The sequence below is a fragment of the Elgaria multicarinata genome, chromosome 20 (genome assembly GCF_023053635.1).
Source record: "Elgaria multicarinata webbii isolate HBS135686 ecotype San Diego chromosome 20, rElgMul1.1.pri, whole genome shotgun sequence".
Lineage (NCBI taxonomy): Eukaryota > Metazoa > Chordata > Lepidosauria > Squamata > Anguidae > Elgaria > Elgaria multicarinata.
In genome coordinates, this window is record NC_086190.1 from 4546512 (window position 1) to 4572797 (window position 26286).

The window sequence follows — 26286 nt, forward strand, 5'->3', positions numbered from 1 at the left end:
AAGCCTGCTTTCAAGGAGCTGACGCATGCAGAGGGAGATTTGGATCTGTCTTACTTCAGCTTCCATTTCAAATTCCTGGCCAAGATGGGGGTGCGGTGTGGATCCTGGTACAGAGACCCTCCTTTAAAGCAAAAATTGCCCCTTTGAGGTGAGCTTTTTTCCTGCTGTACACACCTCACTCCAAACAGGGAGCTTTTCACAGAGGGTTTACATAAGGTGACGAAACCCCCCCCCCCCGATATTTTTGGCTCAGGACTTGCAGTGAGGGGATGAACCATAACATAGCTCATTTGAATGGTAGCGGTAGGCATTCTGGTAGCTCCTTGAGTACTTCTTCAAGCACTCCACAAATCTTCGGTCGCATTCGCAGACTTTTCGCTGACACCAGATTCCGTTTTTCATCATGAGTTTCCACCACAATGGTTCAGCACCTGAAATTAATACAACAGGACAGCTAAGGAGGAATGCCAGGGTTCGTACTCTGACCTGAACCCCCTGAGCAACTCTTTAAGGATCTCGGCCTCCGTAAGAATCCCACCTTCCTTCTTATTACCTTCCCCTTCTCAATAACATGGGGTTTAGGCTGTAGATGGGGGAAGGGTTATTAATATTATGACTCTGTATTTTCTGGTCAGTAGATCTAGGGCATGTCTAGACCTACTGGGTGTAGAGGGATGGAGGGGGGAGGATCTCACGATATGGTGATCGCAGGATCTCCCCCACTGTCTACACATTTTTTTTATCAAGAAAGAGCACAAGAGCTCTCCTACTAAAACACCCTCTCCCGCTCCCCCGACCCCACACCTGATGGGAACCGAGCTCCTAAGAAGCAACTTGCCCCATGCCCGGGTTCTGGCTCCTCGCAGTTACTCGTGAGGAGCCAGGACAAACCGCAATGCCCAGCCACACATCCTGCGGTCTCGGGACGAGCCCAGGACCATGGGGAAAAACAGAATTAAACTGTAGGGTCATATTCTGGGGCACAGGAGGGATAATCCCTTTCTACCCCCAGGATCCTGTGTGTGTCATGTGGACGCACAGGGATGATCCCAGGGTAATCCCTGGGATATTGCCCTGTCTAGCCATGCCCCTAGAGTGAGAACGGTATGAGTGACAGGTGGTATGATGTATTTGCATATGTGAGATGATTGTGTGTGTGTGTGAAATGGTGTGATATATAAACTAGGGCTATGCTCTGCTTCATTTTGGTTCTTAGAACTGATAGCGGAGCGGGCTGATTCACCTCTGACAAAGGTGGAGACAGATTGGGTCGGGGGAGCTGTGGATCGAGACCAAGCGGATTGAGACCAAGTGGATCCTTCGCCTCGATCCAGAGCTTCAAAAAAAGGTAAGTGTGGAAGAAGGGGGGCTTACCTGGCACTGCTGCAGTCTGTGTGGCGATGGTGGCAGAGCCAGGTAAGGGGGGAGGAGGGGAGGAGGGCTTACCTGCCTCCATCGCAGTCCAGCGGCGGCTTCAACTGAGGCCTGGGTCTCAGTTGAAGCCGCCGCCGGACCACGACGGAGGCAGGTAAGTGGTGAGGGGGGAGGGGTCCTTACCTGGCTCTGGATGCTCAGATTTGCTTCAAACTATGCATGAATGTGGATACATGTATAAACTCTCAGGGTACCAATTTTGAGGTTTCTAACGTTAAAAGTAAAAAAGTTATAGGCGCTTGATTTTTAATGCAAGTCTATGGGGGGGGAGGGGAAAACACACATCTCTGATCCGGAGCCCCACAGCGGATCGGAGCGGAGCATAGGTGGATCAACGTGGGGTGGAGTGGACCCGATCCGGAAGTTGCGGGTCGGGATCCAGAGCAGATTGGGGGGTCCGTGCACAGTCCTAGGGAGCCGTGTCTGTGTAATTTAGATAGGGAACAGATGGGGAAGTGTATGGGGAAGAGTTTAGATAGGGAACAGATGGGGAAGAGTTTAGATAGGGAACAGATGGGGAAGTGTTTAGATAGGGAACAGATGGGGAAGAGTTTAGATAGGGAACAGATAGGGAAGTGTTTAGATAGGGAAGAGTTTAGATAGGGAACAGATGGGGAAGAGTTTAGATAGGGAACAGATAGGGAAGTGTTTAGATAGGGAAGTGTTTAGATAGGGAACAGATGGGGAAGAGTTTAGATAGGGAACAGATGTGGAAGAGTTTAGATAGGGAACAGATGGGGAAGTGTTTAGATAGGGAACAGATGGGGAAGAGTTTAGACAAGGAACAGATGGGGAAGAGTTTAGATAGGGAACAGATGGGGAAGAGTTTAGATAGGGAACAGATGGGGAAGTGTTTAGATAGGGAAGAGTTTAGATAGGTAATAGATGGGGAAGAGTTTAGATAGGGAACAGATGGGGAAGAGTTTAGATAGGGAACAGATGGGGGAGAGTTTAGATATGGAACAGATAGTTAGTTTAGATAGGGAAGAATTTTGAAGAGATAAACTGTGAAGAGATAGTGATTAGGATTTGTGGGTATAGGATTAAAATGGTAAGTGTGTGTGTGTGTGTGTGTGTGTAAGAAGATCTATCTATCTATCATCAATCTATACACATATATAAACTTTTAAAGTGACTTATTTATTGTTTAATTTCTTAATGCTGTAAATAAATATTTCTGTGTTCCATGAAATACTACGCCTATGGCATGTGGCTGCAAGTAGGTGAAGTAATAAAGAGAATAACAAAAGTTAGAACAGAAGCCAATGTGTCCTCAAATCTCATGGATTAAAGGTGTTGGGCCTGAGGTATGGGTCCTGGTTGTAGCGTTACTCTGCGTGGTGGGAAGTTTTGCCTGTTGTGGGAAGGGCTGTATAGAAAAAGTATTCACACTGGTTGATAGGCCAGAACACCGCACCCTTCTCTTCAGTTTACACATGGACCCCTTTTATTTGGAAGCTTCAGCCTGTTATTGGCGGGCCTCCTCCACAAACCTGCCCCAGAGATTATGGGGCTGCAGTGGAACTGAGGTCCAAAAGTCAACTCACCGCATCTGACTTTCCCTGAGTTGTAGCTGTAGATGTAGAGGTTAGTTTTGGATTTGCATCCTTCTTTGTCCACTTTGGTGTAGCAGCAGTCATGCTGTTGGCAGCACCTGAGAGGAATGGAAACATGGAGTGAGGCAGTGTAAAGAAAGTTGGGCCAGCAAATCCTTCCTTGGTAGGCAATGAGGAGGAGGGATCCCTTCCTGAGGCGGCATCACTTACCTATCTGTGAGTGGTTCCAAGGTCAGGAGAACATTGATTTATTTAGGGTGCGATCCTAGGCAAGTTTAGGCAGAAAAAAGTCCTACAACTTCCAGCATGCCCCTGGGCCATACTGGAAGTTGTAGGATTTTTTCTGTCTAAATATGCGTAGGATCAAGCCCTTAAAGTATTTTTATCCATTATTATTATTATTATTATTATTATTATTATTATTATTTTGATCCCAGCAGAAGCTGGTTTCAGGCAGCCGGCTCGAGTCGACTCAGTCTTCCATCCTCCCGAGGTTGGTAAAATGAGTACCCAGTTAGCTGGGGGAAAGGGAATAACGGCCGGGGAAGGCAACGGCAAACCACTCCCACTATAAGACCTGCCAAGAAAATGTCAGCAAAAGAGTCAGTAATGACTCAGTGCTTGCACGAGAGCTTCCTTTCCTTTCCTTTCCTTTGAATTATCTAACACAGATTCCAGAGAGGTGAACATAGGTATAAACAGTAAAAGTAAGAAGATTTTAAAAAGCAAATTAAAATGTTCAATTTAAAAACAAAGGAACCAGAAAAACTGTGGCTGGTCAGTTGAGGAAGGCTTCTCGAAACAGTTGTTTTCAGGAGGTGCCGGAAGCAGCCTAGTGTTGCCACCTGCCTGACCTCCAGGGGCAGGAAGTACCACAGAGAAGGGGCCACCACACTAAAGGCCCTTCTCCTGGTGGATTCCAATCATGCCATAGGTCCATGTGGAACCACTAGGAGTATCCCCCTCGATGACCTCAGTGATAGGGCAGGTGGGTAAGGGAGAAGGCGCTCTCTCAGGCCTTAAATTTTTTTAAGGCCTGAGAGAGCAGTATAAAAATGTAATAAATAAATAAATAAATAAATAAATAAATAAATAAATAAAATCCATAAAAATAGTCCATTAAAGAAAGTGCAATTCATCTGGAAGTGTGAAAACAGCTCCAGAAAGTATTCAATGAAAGCTATTGTGTTCACACCCACTGCCTTACATTCATCGCCGATAATGTAAGGCCCAAACATTTCCCTGTAAGTGTCCTTAAAACTAGGGCTGTACACCGACTCGGATCCGAATCTGAAGCAGATCGGGGTGATTTGGACCTATCTATAACAGATCCGATGTGGATTGGGGGAGGTCTGAATTGACCCAAACCAAATCGGGCCTGGTTCAGAAGGTCCGAATCAGGGTCCGAGCCGAATCGGGGGGTCTGTGCACAGCCCTACTTAAAACACTCTCAGGGCAGTTCTCAGCCCTGATCTCATAGCTCCAAGGACTGTCCAAATGAGAAAAACAAAGAATGCATGCTTTTCTTCTTTTCTTTTCCCAATCCCTTCTCTTAATCCAATGTTTCTGCTGCAGCTTCGGTTAACCCTCTGAATCTTAGTTCGTAACCGTGGCCAAGCTTTAAGCTGAGGCCGAATTCCATTTCAGAAAAGCTCTTGGGAGCTGCGTTCTAGCAAAAGGGGAAAAGGGGCGGAGCCAAAGGCCAAACAATAATCCCAGCCCATTGTAGCTTAAAGCTCTCACTTGTTTTGTATTTCTGCAAACCTCCGTTTTACCTCAGGCGTGCTGAAGCTTCTCTTAAGTTTCTCCGTGGCCCTATTTTGGCTCCGTTTCTGTAGTCACCAGGGCTGGCCCTACCATTAAGCAGAGTGAGGCAGTTGCCTCAGGCGGCAGAAGTTGAGAGGTGGCAGCAAGATGTTGGGCAAAAGAGCTGGGAACCATACAGCCTGCTGTGCACCCCCTAAGCTAGTCTGCTGCCTTCAGATGTTGTAGAAGACGCTGCCCCATCACCAGTGTTAAAGAAAGCTTCAATTTTATTCTACATGGAATGGGAGAGGGCGCCATCTTGTTCTTTGCTTCAGGTAGCAAAATATCTTGGGTTGGCTTTGGTTGGCAGTTACCACCTGAGTTCACTATTAGAGGGAATAATCAATATTAATACTGAGGAGGGAATGATACTCCTTTGAGTAACGAACTCAATTGATCTGAGGAAAGGGATTGTTTAGGTTAAGAAAAAAAGGTGAGCATGTGGAGTCATGACAGAGGTGTACAAATTATGCCTGGTGTGGAGAATGTGGAGAGGAAGACATTTTTCTTCTTCTCTCAAAATACTGGAACCCAAAGGGGGTCCTCCCATGAAGTTGATTGGTGGGAGATTCAGGACAAAGAAAAGGAAGGAATTCTTCACACAGCGTAGAGTTAAATTATGGAACTTGCTACCACAAGATGTAGTGATGGCCACCAATTTAGATGGCTTTAAAAGGAGATTAGATAAATTTCTAGATGTTAGGGCACTGGCAACTAGCCATAATGACTAGTACTTCCAGTATCAGAGGCAGTATACCTACGTACCCACAAGCAGAAGTGAAGCATCTCAGGATGCTGAAAGAAAAATTTTATTTGTAAAAATGCTGGACGCAATTTGTATTTCAAGGCTTTCTTCACTGAAAAACATATAGACTTTTTAGCATTGGAAAATGTATCGAACATTGCACACTGCGGGCAGGATTGCAAAGAGATTCTTTGGGGAGATCCTTTAGAATTACAACTGAAACCTGGAGCTGATTCAGCACCCCATTGACACTGGAGTCACCAGCCTCTGCTGCATGTGTGGCTTTTTTTAGGGGTGTGATATTTATTTATTTATTTATTTATTTATTTATTTATTTACAATATTTATATGCCGCTCCCCATTGAAAATTTCAGAGTGGTGTACAAGATAAATTCAAATGAAAACAGAATAAAACACTTTAAAATAGATTTTAAAAGAAGCAAAGATATCCCTTGAAGGCACATACAGAAAATCAATAAACTTACCAATCGGTTTTATCCAAAGGCTTCCCTTTTCCTCCCAATCCACAGTAGCACCCGTAGGTGGAGTAATCTGGGATGGCATTTCTCCGTGTGACGTCTTTGATCATCCGACTGAGTTCAAAAAGACTTGCATCTGTTATAATTCCACCTGGAAAACAGTCAAGGAGGGTGGGGAATTTCAGCCATTGGGGGTGTTGTAGGGTAAATATGGCACTCCCAACCCTTGGCTTCCTTAAGGAGGCTTCCGAAATCCTTCCCATCTGAAGCTCTGGCTGGATTTTGGCATTTCAATTTCCTCCTGGTTTCCAGTGTGGAAATGATGCATGTGGTCCATGATTCCTGACCTCCCTTAACCCGCAAGTCACAGTGGTCTAGCACTATCTGGGACCCAAGCTAAGTTTCCCCTTATCTATTTCTGAATTTTGTAAAGCATCGTATGCATAGAGTTTGCTGCTATGTATGGGTGAAGGTTCTCCAAGGATTAGCTTAGGTTTTATTTCTTAGTTTCCCCCACACAATTCGGATAAAAAATGGGGTTATTTCCTGAGCCAAAATTGAGCATTAAAAGGATGCTGCCCACCGATCCCCCCCATCCCCCAAAGCCATCCTGCTCCCACCCAGTGCACAAAAAACTCCTGCCTTCATTTCATTTTCCTTGCTCTGTCTTCACACCATGCAACAGAGTATGGTGTTGTGCCTACTTTGGGAATTGCAGCCGCTGTCCCTGGTCCTGAACGCCAACTTGTTGTGTTTAGAAGAGCAGATGAAAGAGCCAGGACAGCGTGCAGAGCCCTGACCCCTTCACGATGCACAGGGGTTGTCTGAAAAAGGGCTAAGATATCTTAAGATGATAAGAAGAGCCCTGTTGGAAGAAGAGCCCTGGTTCCTCTCTATTCGGCCCTGGTTAGGCCACATCTAGAGTATTGTGTCCAGTTCTGGGCTCCACAATTCAAGAAGGATGCAGACAAGCTGGAGCGTGTTCAGAAGAGGGCAACCAGGATGATCAGAGGTCTAGAAACAAAGCCCTATGAAGAGAGACTGAAAGAACTGGGCATGTTTAGCCTGGAGAAGTGAAGATTGAGGGGAGACATGAGAGCACTCTTCAAATACTTGACAGGTTGTCATACAGAGGAGGGCCAGGATCTCTTCTCGATCCTCCCAGAGTGCAGGACACGGAATAACGGGCTCACGTTAAAGGAAGCCAGATTCCAGCTGGACATCAGGAAAAACGTCCTGACTGTTAGAGCAGTGTGACGGTGGAATCAGTTACCTAGGGAGGTTGTGGGCTCTCTCACGCTAGAGGCCTTCAAGAGGCAGCTGGACAACCATCTGTCAGGGATGCTTTAGGGTGGATTCCTGCATTGAGCAGGGGGTTGGACTCGTTGGCCTTGTAGGCCCCTTCCAACTCTGCGATTCTATGATTCTATGATTCTATGGATCAGACCAAGGGCCCATCTAGTCCTGGACTTTGTTCACACAGCTGTCGACTAGAGACGCACAAGAAGGACACGAATGCAACAGCACCCTCCCACCCATGTTCCCCAGCAACTGGTGCACACAGGCTTACTGCCTCTGATCCTGGAGGTAGCACAGAGCCATCAGGACTAGTAGCCATGGATCGCCTTCCCCTCCAGGAATTTATCCAACGCCCTTTAAAGCCATCCAAACTGGTGGCCATCACTACATCTTGTGGTCGTGAGTTCCACAGTTTAGCTATATGCTGTGTGAAGGAGTCCTTTATTTTATCTGTCCTGAATCTCCTAACAATCAGCATCATGGGATTACCCCACTGTGTTCTAGTATTATGAAAGAGGGAGAAAACAGTCTTCTTCTTGGGAAATAAACAATCTCCCACTTACAAAAGATGCCCTTTAGAATTCATTGCTAGAGTACTGCTTTATATGCAAACGGTCACAGGTTCAATTGCTAGAATCTCCAGGTAGGGCTGTGAAAGACCTCTCGCAGACCCTGGAAACCCATTACCAGTCAGTGTCAACAATAATTTGCTAGATGAACCAGAGTGCTGACAGTATAATGGCACAATCCTCTGCATGTTTAGACAGAAAGCGGTCCTATGGTCCTATGCATGTTTAGACAGAAAGAGGTCCTATGGTCCTATGCATGTTTAGACAGAAAGAGGTCCTATGGTCCTATGCATGTTTAGACAGAAAGAGGTCCTATGGTCCTATGCATGTTTAGATGGAAAGAGGTCCTATGCATGTTCAGACAGAAAGAGGTCCTATGGTCTTATGCATGTTCAGATGGAAAGAGGTCCTATGGTCCTATGCATGTTTAGACAGAAAGAGGTCCTATGGTCCTATGCATGTTTAGACAGAAAGAGGTCCTATGGTCCTATGCATGTTTAGATGGAAAGAGGTCCTATGCATGTTCAGACAGAAAGAGGTCCTATGGTCTTATGCATGTTCAGACGGAAAGAGGTCCTATGGTCCTATGCATGTTCAGACAGAAAGAGGTCCTATGGTCCTATGCATGTTTAGACAGAAAGAGGTCCTATGGTCCTATGCATGTTTAGACAGAAAGAGGTCCTATGGTCCTATGCATGTTTAGACAGAAAGAGGTCCTATGGTCCTATGCATGTTTAGACAGAAAGAGGTCCTATGGTCCTATGCATGTTTAGATGGAAAGAGGTCCTATGGGCCTATGCATGTTCAGACAGAAAGAGGCCCTATGGTCCTATGCATGTTTAGACAGAAAGAGGTCCCATGGTCCTATGCATGTTCAGAGAGAAAGAGGTCCTATGGTCCTATGCATGTTTAGACAGAAAGAGGTCCCATGGTCCTATGCATGTTCAGAGAGAAAGAGGTCCTATGGTCCTATGCATGTTTAGCAGAAAGTCCTACAACTCCCAATATTCCCCAGCCATCCAGGACTTTCCCCCCAGTCTAAACATGCATAGGATTGCGGCCTAAGATGCCATGCTTTTAAGTTGCTGTGATTGGCATTGATCTGAGTGGAACAACTCAAGAGAGGCTAAAATATCAGTAGATTATATTTTTGAACTTACCACAAGTCAGCAGCAACACCGCCACTGCAGATGGAGTCATATTCGCTGTATGGCACCCTGAAAAAGAATATTCAAATCCCTCGATCTGACTTTCCATTACAGGTTTCTCTTGATGTACCTGAAAAATAGGGCTTTGCACCACATTGAGCCAAACCCCTGGATCTGAGGTGAGGTGGGTTGATTTGGCCCACCTTGACCCAAATCCAGAGTATTACCAAGTCAGCCTGAGGTGCCCTGAGGCTGAGGCAGATCAGCACAGAAGCCTTGGGGTGCCTCGCACCAATTCGGGGCAGTGCTGGGCCCTTCCCCCCACCCAGAAAATTTGGCACAAGGCCAGCCGTGAGTCCAGGCGAATCCACCAGATTCACTTCCTTCTTCCTCCCTGGTCTTCTGCCAACACCTCTGCCACCGCTGAGAATTAGCTCAAACACATCCTCCTCCTGAGGGCCAAGGCCTGCGATTTAAAGTTATTGTGAAGCTCTCTGTTTTTAGCATATCTATGGCCTCAATAGATATGGCTGTTAAATGGAAATGGCCCTTTATGGCCATTGTAGCTCAAAGCTGCCTGTATCTACAACTTGGGCTTTGGAGGCTAATTAGGAGTTTCTGAATTGGCCCCGATCTGTTTCTGCCTGCTTCGGACCCAGTTTGACCCGCCTCGGATCCCTATCCGAAGCGAGATTCAGACAGTCGAAGCAGGTTGGATGTTGCAGTTTCCTGGGTGCATTCACCCACCCCATCTTGGCCCCTGAACCCAGTGAGCCACTGTACCTGCCCACCATGTTGTGCAAGTGGCCGGGACTTACTGGACCCATCTGCTCATGCCTGACAGCCCCCATCCTAGGCAAGCTGCCATTGTTATGGAAGACGGGCCTCTGTATTGACCCTTTATGGCTGCCATTGTGTGTAAAAATAGATCTACAAAAATACAGAACCCCATCTTCATAAACATAGCAGCTAGGCAGGTGCCAAGTGCGAGCAGACCGGTCCAGTAGGTCCCAGCTGCTCATAAAGTTTGGTGGGTGGGGTCAGTGGCACACCATCATCCAGATGGGTCCAAAGTGATCTGAAACACTTTGGATTGAGCCGACATGCTCTGGACTGCTTTGGACTGATCTGGACCTGATCTGAATTCAGACCGATTCAGTCCGGATCGTCCTGCTTCATTTTGGCATCCAGATCTGGAACTAAAGCAGTGCACGGTCCTACCTATAGCAGTGCTACCCCATTTCCAAGTCCTCTTCTTCTTCTTCTTCTTCTTCTTCTTCTTCTTCTTCTTCTTCTTCTTCTTCTTCTTCTTCTTCTTCTTCTTCTTCTTCTTCTTCATTTATTTATTTATATAGCACCATCAATGTACATGGTATTCTTACAATGTACATGGTATTCTGTTTTCTTAGAACTTTCTGATTACCCTCCAGATGTGACACCCTCCAGATGTGTTGGACCACAACTCCCATCATCCACAATCTGCACACCCAATGTGTATTTGCCTCTAATATGTTTTTTTTTTAATGCCAGTTGTGTCAGCTGGTGTGTGTGCAAGAGAGGGAGAGAGAGAGATAAAGAGAGAATTAACTGGATCAGCAATATCATGGAGAAATAGTTTAATTTTTTCTCTGTTTCATCCTAAGAAAAGTCCCTTCTCTGAAGGTAATGTTTGAATTAGAAAGAAATCCCTCATTGGCCCTAATGGGGAATTTCCTCCAAATGCGAATCATAGAATCATAGAATCGCAGAGTTGGAAGGGGCCTACAAGGCCATCGAGTCCAACCCCCTGCTCAATGCAGGAATCCACCCTAAAGCATCCCTGACAGATGGTTGTCCAGTGGCAGAAGAGGAATTTTGCTCAGGCTCCCAATAGGGGAGGAATTTGTCTCTCTATTCCTGCTCTGATCCAGTTCATTATCAGCCTCCTGGCTTCTCCCACAACCCAAAGCTGATGGACGCAATTTCCATTTCGAAAGATGCAGACATTCGATGCAGAGATACATCTGGTTCGGGATGGACCAGATCTCTTTGCTTTTGCTGCATGTTAGTTTTTGCATTCATTCATATGTCTGTTCCATCCTGTTTCTGCAATGATGTGCGATTTCTTTTTTTTTTAAAAAAAACACCCCGGGTGAAAATTCATATATAAATATGCATATGAGTACCCAGGGTATGTGTCGACATTAAGCAAAACCCCCAAATCCTTACCATGGGTGTTACTGCTTCTGGGTTCTTTGCAATATTATTATTATTATTATTATTATTATTATTATTATTATTATTATTATTATTTGCTTTAATCTTTTGTAAACTGCCCAGAGAGCTTTGGTTATGGGGCAGTATAGAAATGTATAATAATAATAATAATAATAATAATAATAATAATAATAATAATAATAATAATAAAAAGAACCCAGAAGCAATAACCCATGGTAAGGATTTGGTTTTTTTTGCTAAATGTCGACAAATACCCTGGGTACTGATTTGCATATTTATATATGAATTTTCACCCGGGGTGGCATGAGTAGGCATAAGATCATGTTGTACGTCTGTAACCCTCAGCATACTCACTTGGGAATAAGCCCCATTAGACTTAAAGGGGTGATCTTGGTGCGGTGGGGTACCCGATCTGCCTGCCTTTGTTACAGGGAGGCGTTTTACCCTCTTCTCCTCCGATTGCAGACACGGAAAGTCCTTCCTCGGCGAATTCATCGCGCAATGCCAGCTTTACACACTGCCGATTTCGCATCATTAAGGGTTTGCTCCAGCTAATTTTATTTATTTATTTATTACATTTATATGCCACCCCATATCCAAAGTTCTCTGGGCGGTTTACAAAGATTAAAACAGTGAACAAAAATTAAAACTATAAAAAGCTTAAAAACAGATAATATCCATTTAAAACAGCTATTCTGGGATCACTTAAAAAACTCTGCATATGCCTTTAAATGCCTGGGAGAAGAGAAAAGTCTTGACCTGGCGCTGAAAAGATAGCAATGTTGGGGCCAGGCGGGCCTCGTCGAGGAGATTGTTCCATGAGAACTGTGTGGTGTAGTGGCTAAAGTGTTGGACTGGGAGTCGGGAGATTTGGGTTCTAGTCCCCACTCACCCATGGAAACCCACTGGGTGACTATGGGCCAGTCACGGACTCTCAGCCCAACCTATCTCACAGGGTTGTTGTTGTGAGGATAAAATGGAGAGAAGGAGAAGGATTATGTATGTCGCCTTGGGTTCCTTGGAGGAAAAAAGGCAGGATAGAAATGCAATAATAAGTAAATAAAATAATTGGAGGGCCACGACTGAAAAGGCCCTGTCCTTTGCTGCCATCCTCTGAGCTTCCCTCGGAGTAGGCACTTGGAGGAGGACCTTAGTGACCGGGTATATTCACGTCGGGAGAGGCGTTGCGTCAGGTATTGTGGTCCCACGCCGTGTAAGGCTTTATAGGTTAAAACCAGCACCTTGAATTGGGCTCGGAAACATACAGGCAGCCAATGCATGTGGGCCAGAGTGGGTCTTATATGCTGGTCTCTTCTGCCTCTCCACCTCCCACCCCTCCATCCCTCCTCACTTACCTCTCCTGGGAATGCAATGCAAAATCTTTGGTGCAGTGGATCACCTCCGCTTGTGTTCCAGCTTATATATAAAGCTAGGGTGGTCCACCCACCCTTTTGGGAAGTCATAAACACAGAAGTCAAACCTGATCGCCCTTTCCTGTAATGTAATTTTCTCTTTGAGGCAAATCAGGAAATAAATATCAATGGGGAACCAACCAATGTTCTTGGCAGCCAATTCTGTCCTATCCTTTTGATTAAAAGTTCTCTATAAATTTCCCTGCACATTTAAACAAACACATTTAAAGGCAAATTTTGAACATCTTTAGTTCAATGTGCCCCCCTAACATAATCAGGCCTGGGGTGTGTGTGCCTGCTGCTGAGGCTGTGTGACCCCCCCCCCACTGGAAAACAGTTCTACCCATTTTAGGGCAGTTGTTCAACTGCACCCTCCTCTTCTGAGTTTGGCCATCTTAATGATGTATTGTTGATTTTGTCCCTTGGTGTTCATCGCTCTGGAATCTGTTTAAATGTGGAGCGGTATAGAAGGTAAACAAATAAATAGAATGAAAGAAGAGGAGTGGGTGAACCCACCCATGCCAAGCTTGGGGGGGGGCGCTCCCTCCATCGCCACTGCTGTCTGCCCCTGCTCGCTTGGCCACCTGAACCCCTTCGGAGGCTCAGCTAGCCCGGTGAGCACTCAGCAGCTGCCTGCATGCACGGCGAAATTGAGCACTGCTGTCATGTTTCTCTTTACCTCCTGCCTTCTTGGGAGACAATGACGAGGCCTGCTAAGTAGTCCACAAAGCTTTATTTAAGCCAGAGCTTTCCAGACTTTTCATGTTGGTGACACACTTCTTAGACAAGCATCATTTCGCGACACAGTAATTCAGGTTTACTAGCAAACCGGAGGTTAAACTAACCCCTTATAAGAGATACGGACACATACAGAAATTGTAATAACGAAATGTATGGGGACACAACATATCTCATGAAAACCTTTCATTTATATATTTAAAAATATATGATTTGCAAGATAATAACATACATTTCCAAGACTTTTCACATTGAACCAATTTTGTCGAGCTGCGATCGAGCGGCGGTTGAGACGGTGTTCTATCAAAAAACTGGACCCATGGACTTTCTCGAATGCGTCATTTCAGGTGCGGCTGCGTCACCGGAAGTGACACGGAATCAGCTGTTTCGACCCAATTATGCATACTGCGCATACGCAATACCTGTATGATCCCTCGACTGTGGTGTGCATACACGGATACGACGGAAGGGGCATATACTAGTGCACCATACTAATTGGCACCTTTGCTGCGTAAAAATGCATGCAAGTTGTTATTGCTTATTTCACATAGACTCAGAGGTTTCTCGTTACGTTCGTGTGACACACCTACGCACTGCAGCGGACACACTAACGTGTCGCGACACACCGTTTGGAAAGCTCTGATTTAAGCAATAAATATCTCTTCCCACCTGAAGACCTTCTGTTTCCTTTTGTGGTTAGCTTGCCTTGAAAACATCTTACTCCATCCTCTAGCTGCCTGTGTTGACACCGTCTTCTGGCATGATTTCAACATCAGCTATTAGTTGTGAAAGTAGTTGCAGTCTTAAAAATATGTTTTAGTTACACAGGAAGCTATGAATCTTATGATTTATAGAGCTAAGGATTTATAGAGCCATTTTCCTATACCTGTGGGCATAGGTAAAAGAACCACCCAGTTTGATTTCCTCGACATTACCCAGAGGACCTTTTCTTCTGCTGCTCCCAGACTGTGGAATGGCCTGCCGGAGGAGATTCGTCAACTTGACAGCCTATTAGCATTCAAGAAATCTATCAAGACTAATCTATTACGGCAGGCCTATCCAGTGAAATTTTAGGATGTTTTCAGGATGTTTTCAGGATGTTTAAAAGATGTTTTAATCATGTATGGTATGTTTTAAACTGTTTTAATGTGCCTTTTTTATATCATGTTTTTATACTGTTTGTTTTATACTTTGAATTGTTTTAGTTTTTGTGAACCGCCCAGGGAGATTCAGCTATTGGGTGGTATAAAAATGCAATAAATAATAATAATAATAATAATTCATAAATGTAATAATAAATCATAAAGAGGTAAAACGAGGTCTTTAAAATGGCAGGCGTTGGCCAGTCTTTTTGAAGTTCAGCGGGTCTGATCCGGAAAACGTTGCACCGATAAGATGTGAAACAAGGAATTTACCAGCAGGAGAAACATCAGCTTGGCATCCAATGGAGAGCAATGGAAAGATGATTAAATGTGTCCTTTTTCAAAGCATTGATCGGGGGCCCTTTGTCCAGGCTGTCTGAAATGTTGTAGGTCTGATGTCATGAGGAAGGAATCATAGAATCATAGAATCATAGAATAGCAGAGTTGGAAGGGGCCTACAAGGCCATCGAGTCCAACCCCCTGCTCAATGCAGGAATCCACCCTAAAGCATCCCTGACAGATGGTTGTCCAGCTGCCTCTTGAATTCCTCTAGTGTGGGAGAGCCCACAACCTCCCTAGGTAACTGATTCCATTGTCGCACTGCTCTAACAGTCAGGAAGTTTTTCCTGATGTCCAGCCGGAATCTGGCTTCCTGTAACTTGAGCCTGTTATTCCGTGTCCTGCACTCTGGGAGGATCAAGAAGAGATCCTGGCCCTCCTCTGTGTGACAACCTTTTAAGTATTTGAAGAGTGCTATCATGTCTCCCCTCAATCTTCTCTTCTCCAGGCTAAACATGCCCAGTTCTTTCAGTCTCTCTTCATAGGGCTTTGTTTCTAGACCTCTGATCATCCTGGTTGCCCTCTTCTGAACACGCTCCAGCTTGTCTGCATCCTTCTTGAATTGTGGAGCCCAGAACTGGACGCAATACTCTAGATGAGGCCTAACCAGGGCCGAAGATGAATTCTTCGGCCCTGGAGATGAATTCTTAGAAATATTATGTCACTTCAATGGAAAACCCCAAAGTCACAGGCTTTCAGCTCAACAGAGGATGCGCCCTGGCAGAAGAAATAAATCCGCATCGGTCATGTGGTGGTTTCTCATCTTCTGTACCAATTTTTCCTGTTCTTGCAGAAATGTTCCTTTTAAGGTTTAGTTACTGGCAGTATAAGAGCTTTAGGTTAAAATCTGCTGTTATTTGGGATGGGGTTTTTTTGGTTCCATTTTCCTTTGGCCCCACCCCCTTTGACCTTTGACCCCCCCAACCCCTACTGCAACGCAGCTCCAGGACCGTCTTCGAAACTGAATGTGACCCTGAGGCTGAAAAAGTTTCGACACCCCTGTTATGGAATCAGCAGGAAAACGTAACGGGTGAGAGGGATTGTTGAGATGAGAATTGCAGCATCACAAGCACGTGCCAGATTCCCTCTGAGAAATGTGGTATAGAATCATAGAACTGTGGAGTTGGAAGGGACCACAAAAATCATCTAGTCCAACCCTCTGCAATGTGCAGGAAAACCAATTCAATCATGCATGAGAAGTGGTTGTCCGGTCTCTTCATATAAACCTCCAGAGATGGAGACCTCACAACCTCCGTAGGGAGACTGTTCCACTGCTGTACAGATCTTACTACCAGGAAGTTTTTCTGGATATTTCATTGAAGTCCAGGTAGCTGTAACTTTTACCCATTATTTTGGGTTCTCATTTCTGTGGCCATGGAAAATAGCTCTTGACCCTCTTCCCTGTGGGATCCTTTTATATACCTGAACGCTGCTCACCTGTCTCCCCTCAGTCTTCTTTTCTCCAGACTGAACATCCCCAGTTCCTTCAGCCTGTCCTCAAGTCTTCTTCGTTGCCCTCCTCTCAACCTGTTCTTCTAACCTGTCAACGTCCTTCTAGAAATGTGGTGCCCACAATCATACACCATACTCTAGGTGTGGTCTCACTAGTGCCGAGTAGAGGAGGAATAAGGATTTCACATGTCTTGGATACAATTCTTCTGATGCAACCCAGAACTGGGTTTGCTCTTCTAGCGGCCATCTTGCACTGCTGACTCATGTTCAGCTTGCTGTTGACAGCTACACCCAAATCCTTCTCTGAGCCATGAACCCCCCATGTTGTATGTGTACCTTCCCCACTCTTTTCTCTCTCCCCCCCCACTCCACTGTGGATTCCTCAGCTGTAGCATCACAATCAAGTGAGATTCCAGAGGAAAGTGTGCACTCTACCAGCGAGTGGAATATCCTGGCTTTCTTCACTTTGACCCCATGCGCCATGGCTCATGGTGACAGAGGTGACTCTCAGATGAGCGTCTCTGCAGGACGGGAAGCTTCTGGAAGCTGACCAGCAAGAGGTGCCCTCCAGTAGGCAGTCAGCCTATGTACACCAGTTGCTGGGGAACATGAGTGGGAGGGTGCTATTGCACTTGTGTGCAGCTTGTGGATTCCTGGGCAACAGCTGGTCGGCACTGTGTGAACAGAATGCTGGACTAGATGGACCCTTGGTCTGATCCAGCATCAGGGCTCTTCTGATGTTCTTATATTCCATGTTCCTGGGACACAGGGATCAGTTTATTAGGTTAAAACATCTGGAATTGTTTAGCTTGGAGAAAAGGAGTCTAAGGGGGGACATGATAGAGGTGGTCAAAATTATGCATGGTGTGGAGATTTTTTTTTCTCCCTCTCCTGTAATACTAGAATCCCATGAAGTTGATTGTCGGGAGATTCAGGACAGATCAAAGGAAGGGCTTCTTCGCACAGTGCATAGTTAAACTATGGAATTTGCTACCACAAGATGTAGTGATGGCCACCATTTTGGATGGCGTCAAAAGGGGGTTGGATAAATTCCTGGAGGCGACGGCTATCAATGGCTACTAGCCCTGATGGTTGTGTGCTATCTCCAGTATTCGAGGTAGTAAGCCTGTGTGCACCAGTTGCTGGGGAACATGGGTGGAAGGGTGCTGTTGCACCATGTCTTGCTTGTGGGTCCCTGGCCGATCGCTGGTTGGCGACTGGGTGAACAGAGTGCTGGACTAGATGGAGCCTTGGTCTGATCCAGCATTAGGGCTCTTCTGATGTTCTGATGTTCACTTGACAGTCTCAGCACTTCTGAGGCATCACTCAGCACTTAATTTAGTGCCAAGATTGTTGATGCAGAAGTAAACTCCGTTCAATGGAAGTCCCTCCCCAAGTTACTTTCCTAACTTCCTCTTCGCAGTTTCTGTCTGTTTTTTAAAAAATCCCTGTTCAGACTAACTTGGTGGGTTTGGATGAATAGCTTCTCAATTACGCTTTCATTCAGTAGTTCTTCTTTCTCATATGGTGCATGTGTGTGTGTGTGTGTGTGTGCGTGCGTGTTAATTACCAATTCTCTCATCTTTTTTTTTTAAAAATAATAATTGGGAAATGGTGCGACTTTTCACTTTTACAAAAGAAATGAAAGTCAATTAATTAGGGGAAATTGATCTTTAATACACCCACACCCACACCCTGACATGGAGAAGAAGAAGGTGCAGGAAACTATAAATCAGCCTTCCTCAACCTGGGGCGCTCCAGATGTGTTGGACTACAACTCCCAGAATGCCCCAGCCAGCTGGCTGGGGCATTCTGGGAGATGCAGTCCAACACATTTGGAGCGCCCCAGGTTGAGGAAGGCTGCTATAAATGGAGGTGCAGGAAACTGTTAATCAATAATGCTGCCTGTATGAACAAGAGAGAGGAACGTCGGGCAGACACTGCCCGGCAGAAAACTTCTAAACAAAGGTACAGCTGCCTTGAGAAACCTCAACAGCCCTTTGCTGGTTAAGCCCTTTGCATGATTGCTGTGCAGTTGCACTCCAAAGCAATTTCCCCCCCACAATATGATCTGTAAACAGGCAAGGGGATGTCAAAAAGTGCACTGGGCTGGTAATTACTTGGTCTGCCAGGCTGCCTCTGAAAGTGGAGAATTTACTGAACGAGCCATGGCAGGGGTTAGATTGATCTCCCATGAATTTGCCTGGTACGAAGGGCCAAAATGCAAATTTGCACAAAACCTTCCCCAAAGTTGTTTTTTAAAAAAGAAAAAAAGTCTGCCGGTCCACAGAATATACGTCTCTTGGAAAAACCTGTTGTAGAATCTGTAAAGTCAGGTTCATAGAAACCTGAACTCATTTGAATCCATTGCAGAATCCATCCATGGTGGTGGTGGTGTGTGTGTGTGTGAGAGAGAAATTCCACCCATGTCCTGCTTGTGGGCTGCCCATTTGGAGATGGGGTTGACCATGGTGTGAACAGAATGCTGCTTAGCTAGGCCTTTGGTTTGATCCACCAAGGCTCTTCTTATCATGTTCTTAATCTCATCTTCCTCCTCCTCCTCCTCCTCCTCCTCCCTCCAGGTTTGTCCCAGGTATGAGACAACGTCTTCTGGTCATTATCCTTGGAGCAAGTGGTAAGTGCTGAAAAGTCTGAGTCAGTGCACAACGTAATTTCGTCCGAGAACAAAAATAAAATAAAATGCATTGGAAGTCCCTGGAGCTCTCAAAAGGAAACTGGGTCGGTGGAAGTCTGGTCAGTCCCAAAGGGGCAGGTTTTCCTGGTGACAGACGTCCCTAGCTGCAGACCGATGGAAAGACTGAGTCCTACTGAATCATGCATGGCATGGAGAAAGCAAATAATATTAGAAAGACCTTCTTATCCCTGGGACACACACACACACTCTTATGAGTTGGGTGTTAATTCAGGACAGGCCAAAAAAAGAAGAGTCCATCTTCACACAACATGTAATTAAGTTTCAGAACTCAGTGCCACAAGATGTGGAACAGAGGAAGTCTACCACTGAATACCCATTGTAGGGAGAAACAACAGGAAAGGATGATTGCCTTCAGGACTGATTTATGGGCTTCCTAAAAGCGTCCGGACAGGCACTGTGGGAAACGGGTTGTGGAGCCATATTGATTCTTCCAGGCTCTTATGTCCTCGTGTAACGAGTTCGAGTTCAGTTCCCTCTCCCTGCCCTGCCTTCTTCCTCATCTTTAATTCCCACTTCTGCATACGCCTAACTTCTCCAGGCACAGTGAATCGTTTCTCCTCGCTGCCCTCCTTTCAAATCAGACAAAAGCAAAAGCAGTTTTTTAAATGTGTTAATCGTTTTTCTTTAAAATAATCACCTCACATTTCCTCCCAGAATTGAACATAACACAGCACAAGCAATCAGGGAGGGTAACAAAAATAAAACAAAGTTAAGGTTGTTCCTGGGGTCTTCAACTTCTCCCCCACTCCCCTCAATTTTTGGTATGCGGCCTTTCCCTGTCCTTGTTCAAGTGAATGGAGTTATTCAGGGGAGATGTGCTCCCTGCCCAAAAATGTCCAGAGGGCGTTGACAGGGTTCATGGTTACTTATGGAAGTTTGCAGGTCCTTTACCTGATGTCATCAACCTACAGGGCCTTTCCCGGGCTTCATGAGCATTTCCACGGCTTTATTTGTAACGGGGGAAATGCACTGTTTTGCAAAGGCAGTTTGTATCGCTCTGTGTAATTACGGAGTTGCATTATACTCCTCTGCATTGCCATCTAGTGGCTGTATAATGAAACAGGTAGAACTTGTGGAGTAAGGAAATCCTTGGGGCAAAAATGGGGGAAGCGCATGTAAAGGGCTGAGCTTAATCCCACAAAGAATCCGGAAGCAGAAGCCCCAGTAAAGCTGAGGGATAAACAGTCCAGTGCAAAGAAGCCCACGGTGTGCTGAATTAAGAGCGGAGCGGTCCAGCCACAGGATCCAATTTGACTGGTGTTGATCTGAACATTTCTCCCAGAACTTTTTCGGTAATTTTGGAGTGAGGGAGGGGGTGACCGTGAGGGAGAAAAAAAAGAGCTCATTTTTAAAGGAAGGTTATGAAAGTGTCAAAATGTTCAGAATATGTGTTTATACGGAAACTTCTCCTCCCATGATGCTGTGTTTGAAATGAAACGATACATTGATTTTCCCAGTGGTGTAGTGAAGTTGCAGCTCACAAGAATGGAGCAACAGCACTTTTTTTACAAGGAGGGACACTGACGGCATGTACCACCCGCCTCAGAATTCCCATTTCCTTCGAGCCTAGCTGCTACTCTCACAGTAGCGGAGGAGAAATGAATGTTCCCAGCTACCATGTATTGGGCCCGGCTGCAACGCAAAGTATTTTATTTATTTATTCATTTATTTATTACATTTATATACCGCCTCATAGCTGAAGCTCTCTGGGCAGTTTTAACATGGAATGTTAAAAACAAACATACAAAATTTTAAACCATAAAAACAGATTACATACAATATCCATCTATTCTGGGTCAATTAAAGGAATCAACATACGCTGTTAAATGCCTGGGAGAAAAGTCTTGACCTGGTGCCAAAAAGATAACAATGTTGGTGCCAGGTGGGCGTTGTTGGGGAGATCATTCCAGAATTGGGGGGCCACCACTGAAAAGGCCCTCTCCCTTGTTGCCATCCTCCACGCTTCCTTCAGAGTAGGCACCCAGAACAGGACCTTAGATGTTGAGCGTGACATGGCCCTGAGCGGGCCGTGAAGTCCCATTTTCTTCACAAAAGACCTGATCTGGGAAGACCTTTACTGGAAAGCACCCCATCACCCTCAAAGTGTGTATTCCGGCAGCCCTGGGGTTCCTACCTGGCTCTTTATCTTTATCTGCCCCAACCTGGACTACAACCCCCATCATTCCCCAACCACTCCCCCCAGCTCTTCCTCTTCTGAGGAGACCTCACATTTCACGTCCGGGCACGGCTAGTCCCCGACAGACGTGGGCTCCGCATGTGTTTTTTGGCATCTGAGGTTGGAGCTGTGGTCAGCAACCACGTGCCCTCATGCCTGTGCCCTCCTTCCCCGCTCTTCCAGTGCTCTGTGCCATCAACAGCAGCCTCTTGAACTTCAAGGTGATGATTCAACGGATCACCCAGAAAAACGCCCTCATCTATTTCAACGGATACGGATGCTACTGCGGAAAAGGCGGGCGAGGGAAGCCCAGGGACGAGACCGACATGTGAGTGCAGGATGGGAACGCTGGGACCCAAAACCATTACGGGGTTCTCTGGACTATAGCTGGCTCCAAGGGCTGGTGGCTCCGAGGTCAGTGGGGCGGCTAATCCACTCTGGGTTTCAGTCAACATTGTCGTCTTTTCGACACCAGATTAAGCCCTTTCTCTTTTCTCAGCCATTTAGCAGTATAGGATGGGTTTAAATAAGGTCCTGGGATTTGACTTATGGTTGACCGCTTAAAGTCGTTTGTAGGTGTATGATTGTATATTTATTACATTTATATCCCACCCTTTTTTCCTCCAACGAACCCAAGGCAGCGTACGTAATCCTCCTCGTTGCTGTTTTTATCCTCACGACAACGACCCTGTGAGGTAGGTTGGGCTGAGAGTCTGTGACTGGAAGACAGACAACATGCATTTGTTTCAATGCATTTTTCTGCCGTTATCAGACATGCATTGGGGTTTGGAAGAAGAAAGGTGGGTTTTTTTTATCGCTCAAACATCCAATGAGCATCACAGGCGATGAAGATGCTGAGCGAAGTTGGGATGGACTGTGAAAGCTGGGGACTCCGGGGTCAGCGGGTGGTGAATCCATTCTGGGTTTCAGTTAGAACCAGTCCTAATCAGGACCTTGGAGAGTTCCTTCAGAGATCTGACTGACACCCGGAGCGGATTCACCGCCCCGCTGACATCGGAGCCATCAGCCTTCACTGGTGATGGAGCGAGGTCATCTCTGGACCGCAGTGGGATGTTGTTAGTGCCTGAAGTGGGCGGGGAGCTGGAAGACAGACAGCATGGGAAACCAGAGGGGCGGAGTCCTGCATGTAAATATTCACACACTGGTGCATTATGGGAGCTCCATACCGGAGCACAGATGGGGGCTTACACCTTGCTGGGCATCCCGAGACCCCAGCCAGCCAGCCAGATTAAAGGGTAGCCACAAGGTTGTTTGGCCACCCTGGGCTAATGGGAACGGCTAGAGAGGGCTCACCATGACAAGGATGGCAGGGCCAGCCAGAGGCAAGGGGGCCCCAGGGCGGTCCCAACTCATACTTACCTGGCAGGGGAGACACCATGATCACGAAGGTGGTTTTCCCAGGGTGAGGCTCATCCATTGCACTGCGGGTGTGCTGACCCCTGCGATTTCCCCAAATGCGGGAAACTCGACTGCATAATTTGTGGTAGTGGGGGACTGCGTTCGCGCTTTCCCCTGGTCATTTGGGTCTAAAGACAGAACTGGTACCTAAACCCTATTGTCCCCCCCCAATAATAACCCCATTAATTCACCGCCACTGAGCAGATCTAGCTTGTCCTGCAGATCGATGGGACTCCAACTCTCATCAGCCCCAGCCGGACATGACGGTTGCGGATTGGAGAAGGGAGGGGCTGCTGCACAGTTTACAGCCCAGTTCAATCAGATGCAAGCTCTTAGGCTGCTCCTACCCGCCCCGCTTCAAAGTTACGGGGATTGCAAAAACAGAAAGTGATAGCAATTTACAGCAATGGAAATAATAATAATAATAATAATAATAATAATAATAATAATAATAATAATAATAATTTATTGCATTTCTATACCGCCCAATAGCCGAAGCTCTCTGGGCGGTTCACAAAATAATAATAATAATAATAATAATAATAATAATAATTTATCATTTATTTATTTATTTATTTATTGCATTTCTATACTGCCCAATAGCCGAAGCTCTCTGGGTGGTTCACATAATAATAATAATAATAATAATAATAATAATAATAAATTTATTTATTTGTTGCATTTCTATACTGCCCAATAGCTGAAGTTCTCTGGGTGGTTCACAAGATGATGATGATGATGATGAGGATGATGATAATAATAATAATAATAGGAGAAATAGACTCCATGGAAATATAATAGAAAGTCATCGATACTTGCAATCTGGAATAGTTTAGCTTGGAGAAAAGGAGTCTAAGGGGGGACATGATAGAGGTGGGCAAAATTATGCATGGTGTGGAGATTTTTTTTCTCCCTCTCCTGTAATACTAGAATCCCATGAAGTTGATTGTCGGGAGATTCAGGACAGATCAAAGGAAGGGCTTCTTCACACAGTGCATAGTTAAACTATGGGATGTAGTGATGGCCACCATTTTGGATTGATAAGTACTCTTTGAGTCCGATTCTGTAGCCAACTGTGAATCCACCTAATAGTTGTTCCATCTAGCCAAGCAGGTTGGTTCCCAGGAAATATCCTGGAAAAACAGATGCTGATGAACTTCGCTTTACTGGAAAGCACCCCATCACCCCCAAAGTGTGTACTCCGGCAGCTCTGGGGTTCCTACCTGGCTCTTTATCTGCCCCAACCTGGACTACAACCCCCATCATTCCCCAACCACTCCCCCCAGCTCTTCCTCTTCTGAGGAGACCTCACATTTCACGTCCGGGCACATTTCTCCCCGCCAGAGGCACAGTGATGGTGCGGAGCTGTCTATCATATGGTTCTTCCCGACTCTCAGCCCAACCTACCTCACAGGGTCGTTGTCATGAGGATAAAAACAGCAACGAGGAGGATTATGTACGCCACCTTGGGTTCCTTGGAGGAAAAAAGGGTGGGATATAAATGTAATAAATATACAATCATACACCTAGCAGTCAACCATAAGTCAAATCCCAGGACCTTATTTACACCCATCCTATACTGCTAAATGGCTGAGAAAAGAGAAAGGGCTTAATCTGGTGTCGAAAAGACGACAATGTTGACACCAGGCCGGCCTCATCAGGGAGATTGTTCCGGAATTGGGGGGCCAGCACCGAGAAGGCCCTCTCCTTTGAAGGAGGCACCCAGATGATGTCATGGGTAGGTTTGTGTTGGGAGAGGCATTGTGGTCCTGAACCATGTAACGTTTTATAGGTCAAAGGAGCGGGCTCTTGTCTCCCTCAAGGTGCTGCTACAACCACGATTGCTGCTATGAGGGCTTACACAACCAGAGCTGCCATCCGTACATTGATCACTACAGATACCTGATGATCAACAACGACGTGTTCTGCGGTGAGTCGCGCTTGCGCTGGTGTGCAGAACCTCCACTCCGCAGGGGGTCTTGGAGAGCTCCTTTAGAGTTCTGATGGGTTCTGGCTGAAACCCGGAGCGGCTTCACCGCCCCACTGACATCAGAGCCACCAGCCTTCACTGGCAGGAGAGGTTGCAAATTGGCACTCTGCCAGGGGATGCGAAGGTTTCAATGCTCCCAGTATGACTGGAAAGAAGCAAATCACTGGCAATTGTAGGTCCTCCCTTTTTAAAAAATACAAAATCCAGCTGTTAACGAAGAACTGGGCTTGCCGGACAAGTCCCTTGATCCGTGGAAAACAGACATGCAGATCAATTGTGAAGTCTTTTATATTAACAAAGTTGGAGAAAAATTTAGATCCTGTGCTAGGGGGGAAAAAGAAAAGAAAAGGAGTCCATAGAAGCCAAATCGGATCGTTTTATCTAGTAGCCGTAGGGCAGCCTTCCTCAACCTGGGGCGCTCCAGATGTGTTGGACTGCATCTCCCAGAATGCCCCAGCCAGCTGGGAGTTGTAGTTCAACACATCTGGAGCGCCCCAGGTTGAGGAAGGCTGCCGTAGGGGATGATTCTTCATAGAATAAAGTCTCTGCTTAGGTGGCATCAAATCCTCTTCTTCCACTTTTGAACAGCTAAATTTGGGGTTCTCCAAGTCAAATGAAAAGCAAAGGCAGCTGTGGGGAAATCTGAGTAAGCTGCCTGGGCAGATAGGGAGTTAGATGAGCGTGAATGGCCAAGCCGGGGATGCCCCTTTTCATTCTGTTGTTCTAAGAACTACTTTTGTTTCTGCAGAGTACAGAAACCGGTCGGTCTGTGCCATGTTGGCGTGTGAATGTGACCGCCAGGCATCCCTGTGTTTCAGAAAGCGAGCGAAAACGTACAACAAAAAACTCCGCCGTTACCCAGCCGTCTTGTGCAAGGAACCCACCCCGAAATGCTCACATGACAGCAAGCCGCCGGACAGATGGGCAAACAAGCCAACCACAAAACCGTTAAATGCGCCGAGTGGGTCCAAAGAAGAAAAGAACCCTGGGATCACGCTACAGCTGAAAAGACATTTCGCCTGAATTCAGAGTTGGCCACGTTTTGAGCGTTGGAACAGTTTTAACTTTTAAAGCGGTCCAAAATCCAGGTTTTCGATGTACTCTTTGATACAATACTTTTGTTAAAAAGAAGAAGTGACAACAGCTTAAAGTATCCATTTGCAAATTAATATATTATTTCCCGTCCCAAACACTAAATTCTTGATCATTCATGATCAAAAGTGTGTGTGTGTGTATATATATATAAAATAAACATTTCTTTCTTTCTTTATTTAAAACGTCTTTATTCCATCTTACTGTCTAGGAGACCCCCAAACTGGCTAATCAAACAGCTGGGATAAACGTTCAGATCTAGGGAAGCAAAAATCAATTGAGTGTCCTGCGTTGTCAAGCAAGACAGATGTAAGTGTCAGGCAGGGTAAATTTTGGCATTTGTTTCAATGCATTTTTCTGCCATTATCAGACATGCATTGGGGTTTGGAAGAAGAAAGGAGGGTTTTTTCATCGCTCAAACATCCACTGAGCATCACAGGCGATGAAGACGCTGAGCGAAGTTGGGATGGACCGTGAAAGCTGGGGACTCCGGGGTCAGCGGGTGGTGAATCTGTTCTGGGTTTCAGTTAGAACCAGTCCTAATCAGGACCTTGGAG

General features: G+C 45.9%; 2 protein-coding genes and 1 non-coding gene across 3 annotated transcripts; 2 read left to right on the forward strand and 1 right to left on the reverse strand.

The window, feature by feature from the left end:
- Positions 1–249: 249 nt before the first annotated feature.
- Positions 250–9088, reverse strand: LOC134411569 (basic phospholipase A2 F16-like). Its single transcript, XM_063145434.1, has 4 exons — positions 9049–9088; positions 6027–6171; positions 2982–3088; positions 250–431 (listed from the first exon to the last, which is right to left on the reverse strand). The coding sequence occupies exons 1-4, from the start codon at positions 9086–9088 to the stop codon at positions 250–252; spliced, it is 474 nt and encodes a 157-aa protein (XP_063001504.1).
- Positions 9089–12071: 2983 nt separating this feature from the next.
- On the forward strand, positions 12072–25660 carry LOC134411570 (basic phospholipase A2 PLA-B-like). Its single transcript, XM_063145435.1, has 7 exons — positions 12072–12087; positions 17343–17365; positions 18372–18409; positions 18919–18971; positions 21412–21556; positions 24471–24577; positions 25386–25660. The coding sequence occupies exons 1-7, from the start codon at positions 12072–12074 to the stop codon at positions 25658–25660; spliced, it is 657 nt and encodes a 218-aa protein (XP_063001505.1).
- Positions 22601–22764, forward strand: LOC134411865 (U1 spliceosomal RNA). Its single transcript, XR_010026373.1, has one exon. It is a non-coding gene; the product is annotated as a U1 spliceosomal RNA (small nuclear RNA).
- Positions 25661–26286: the final 626 nt, after the last annotated feature.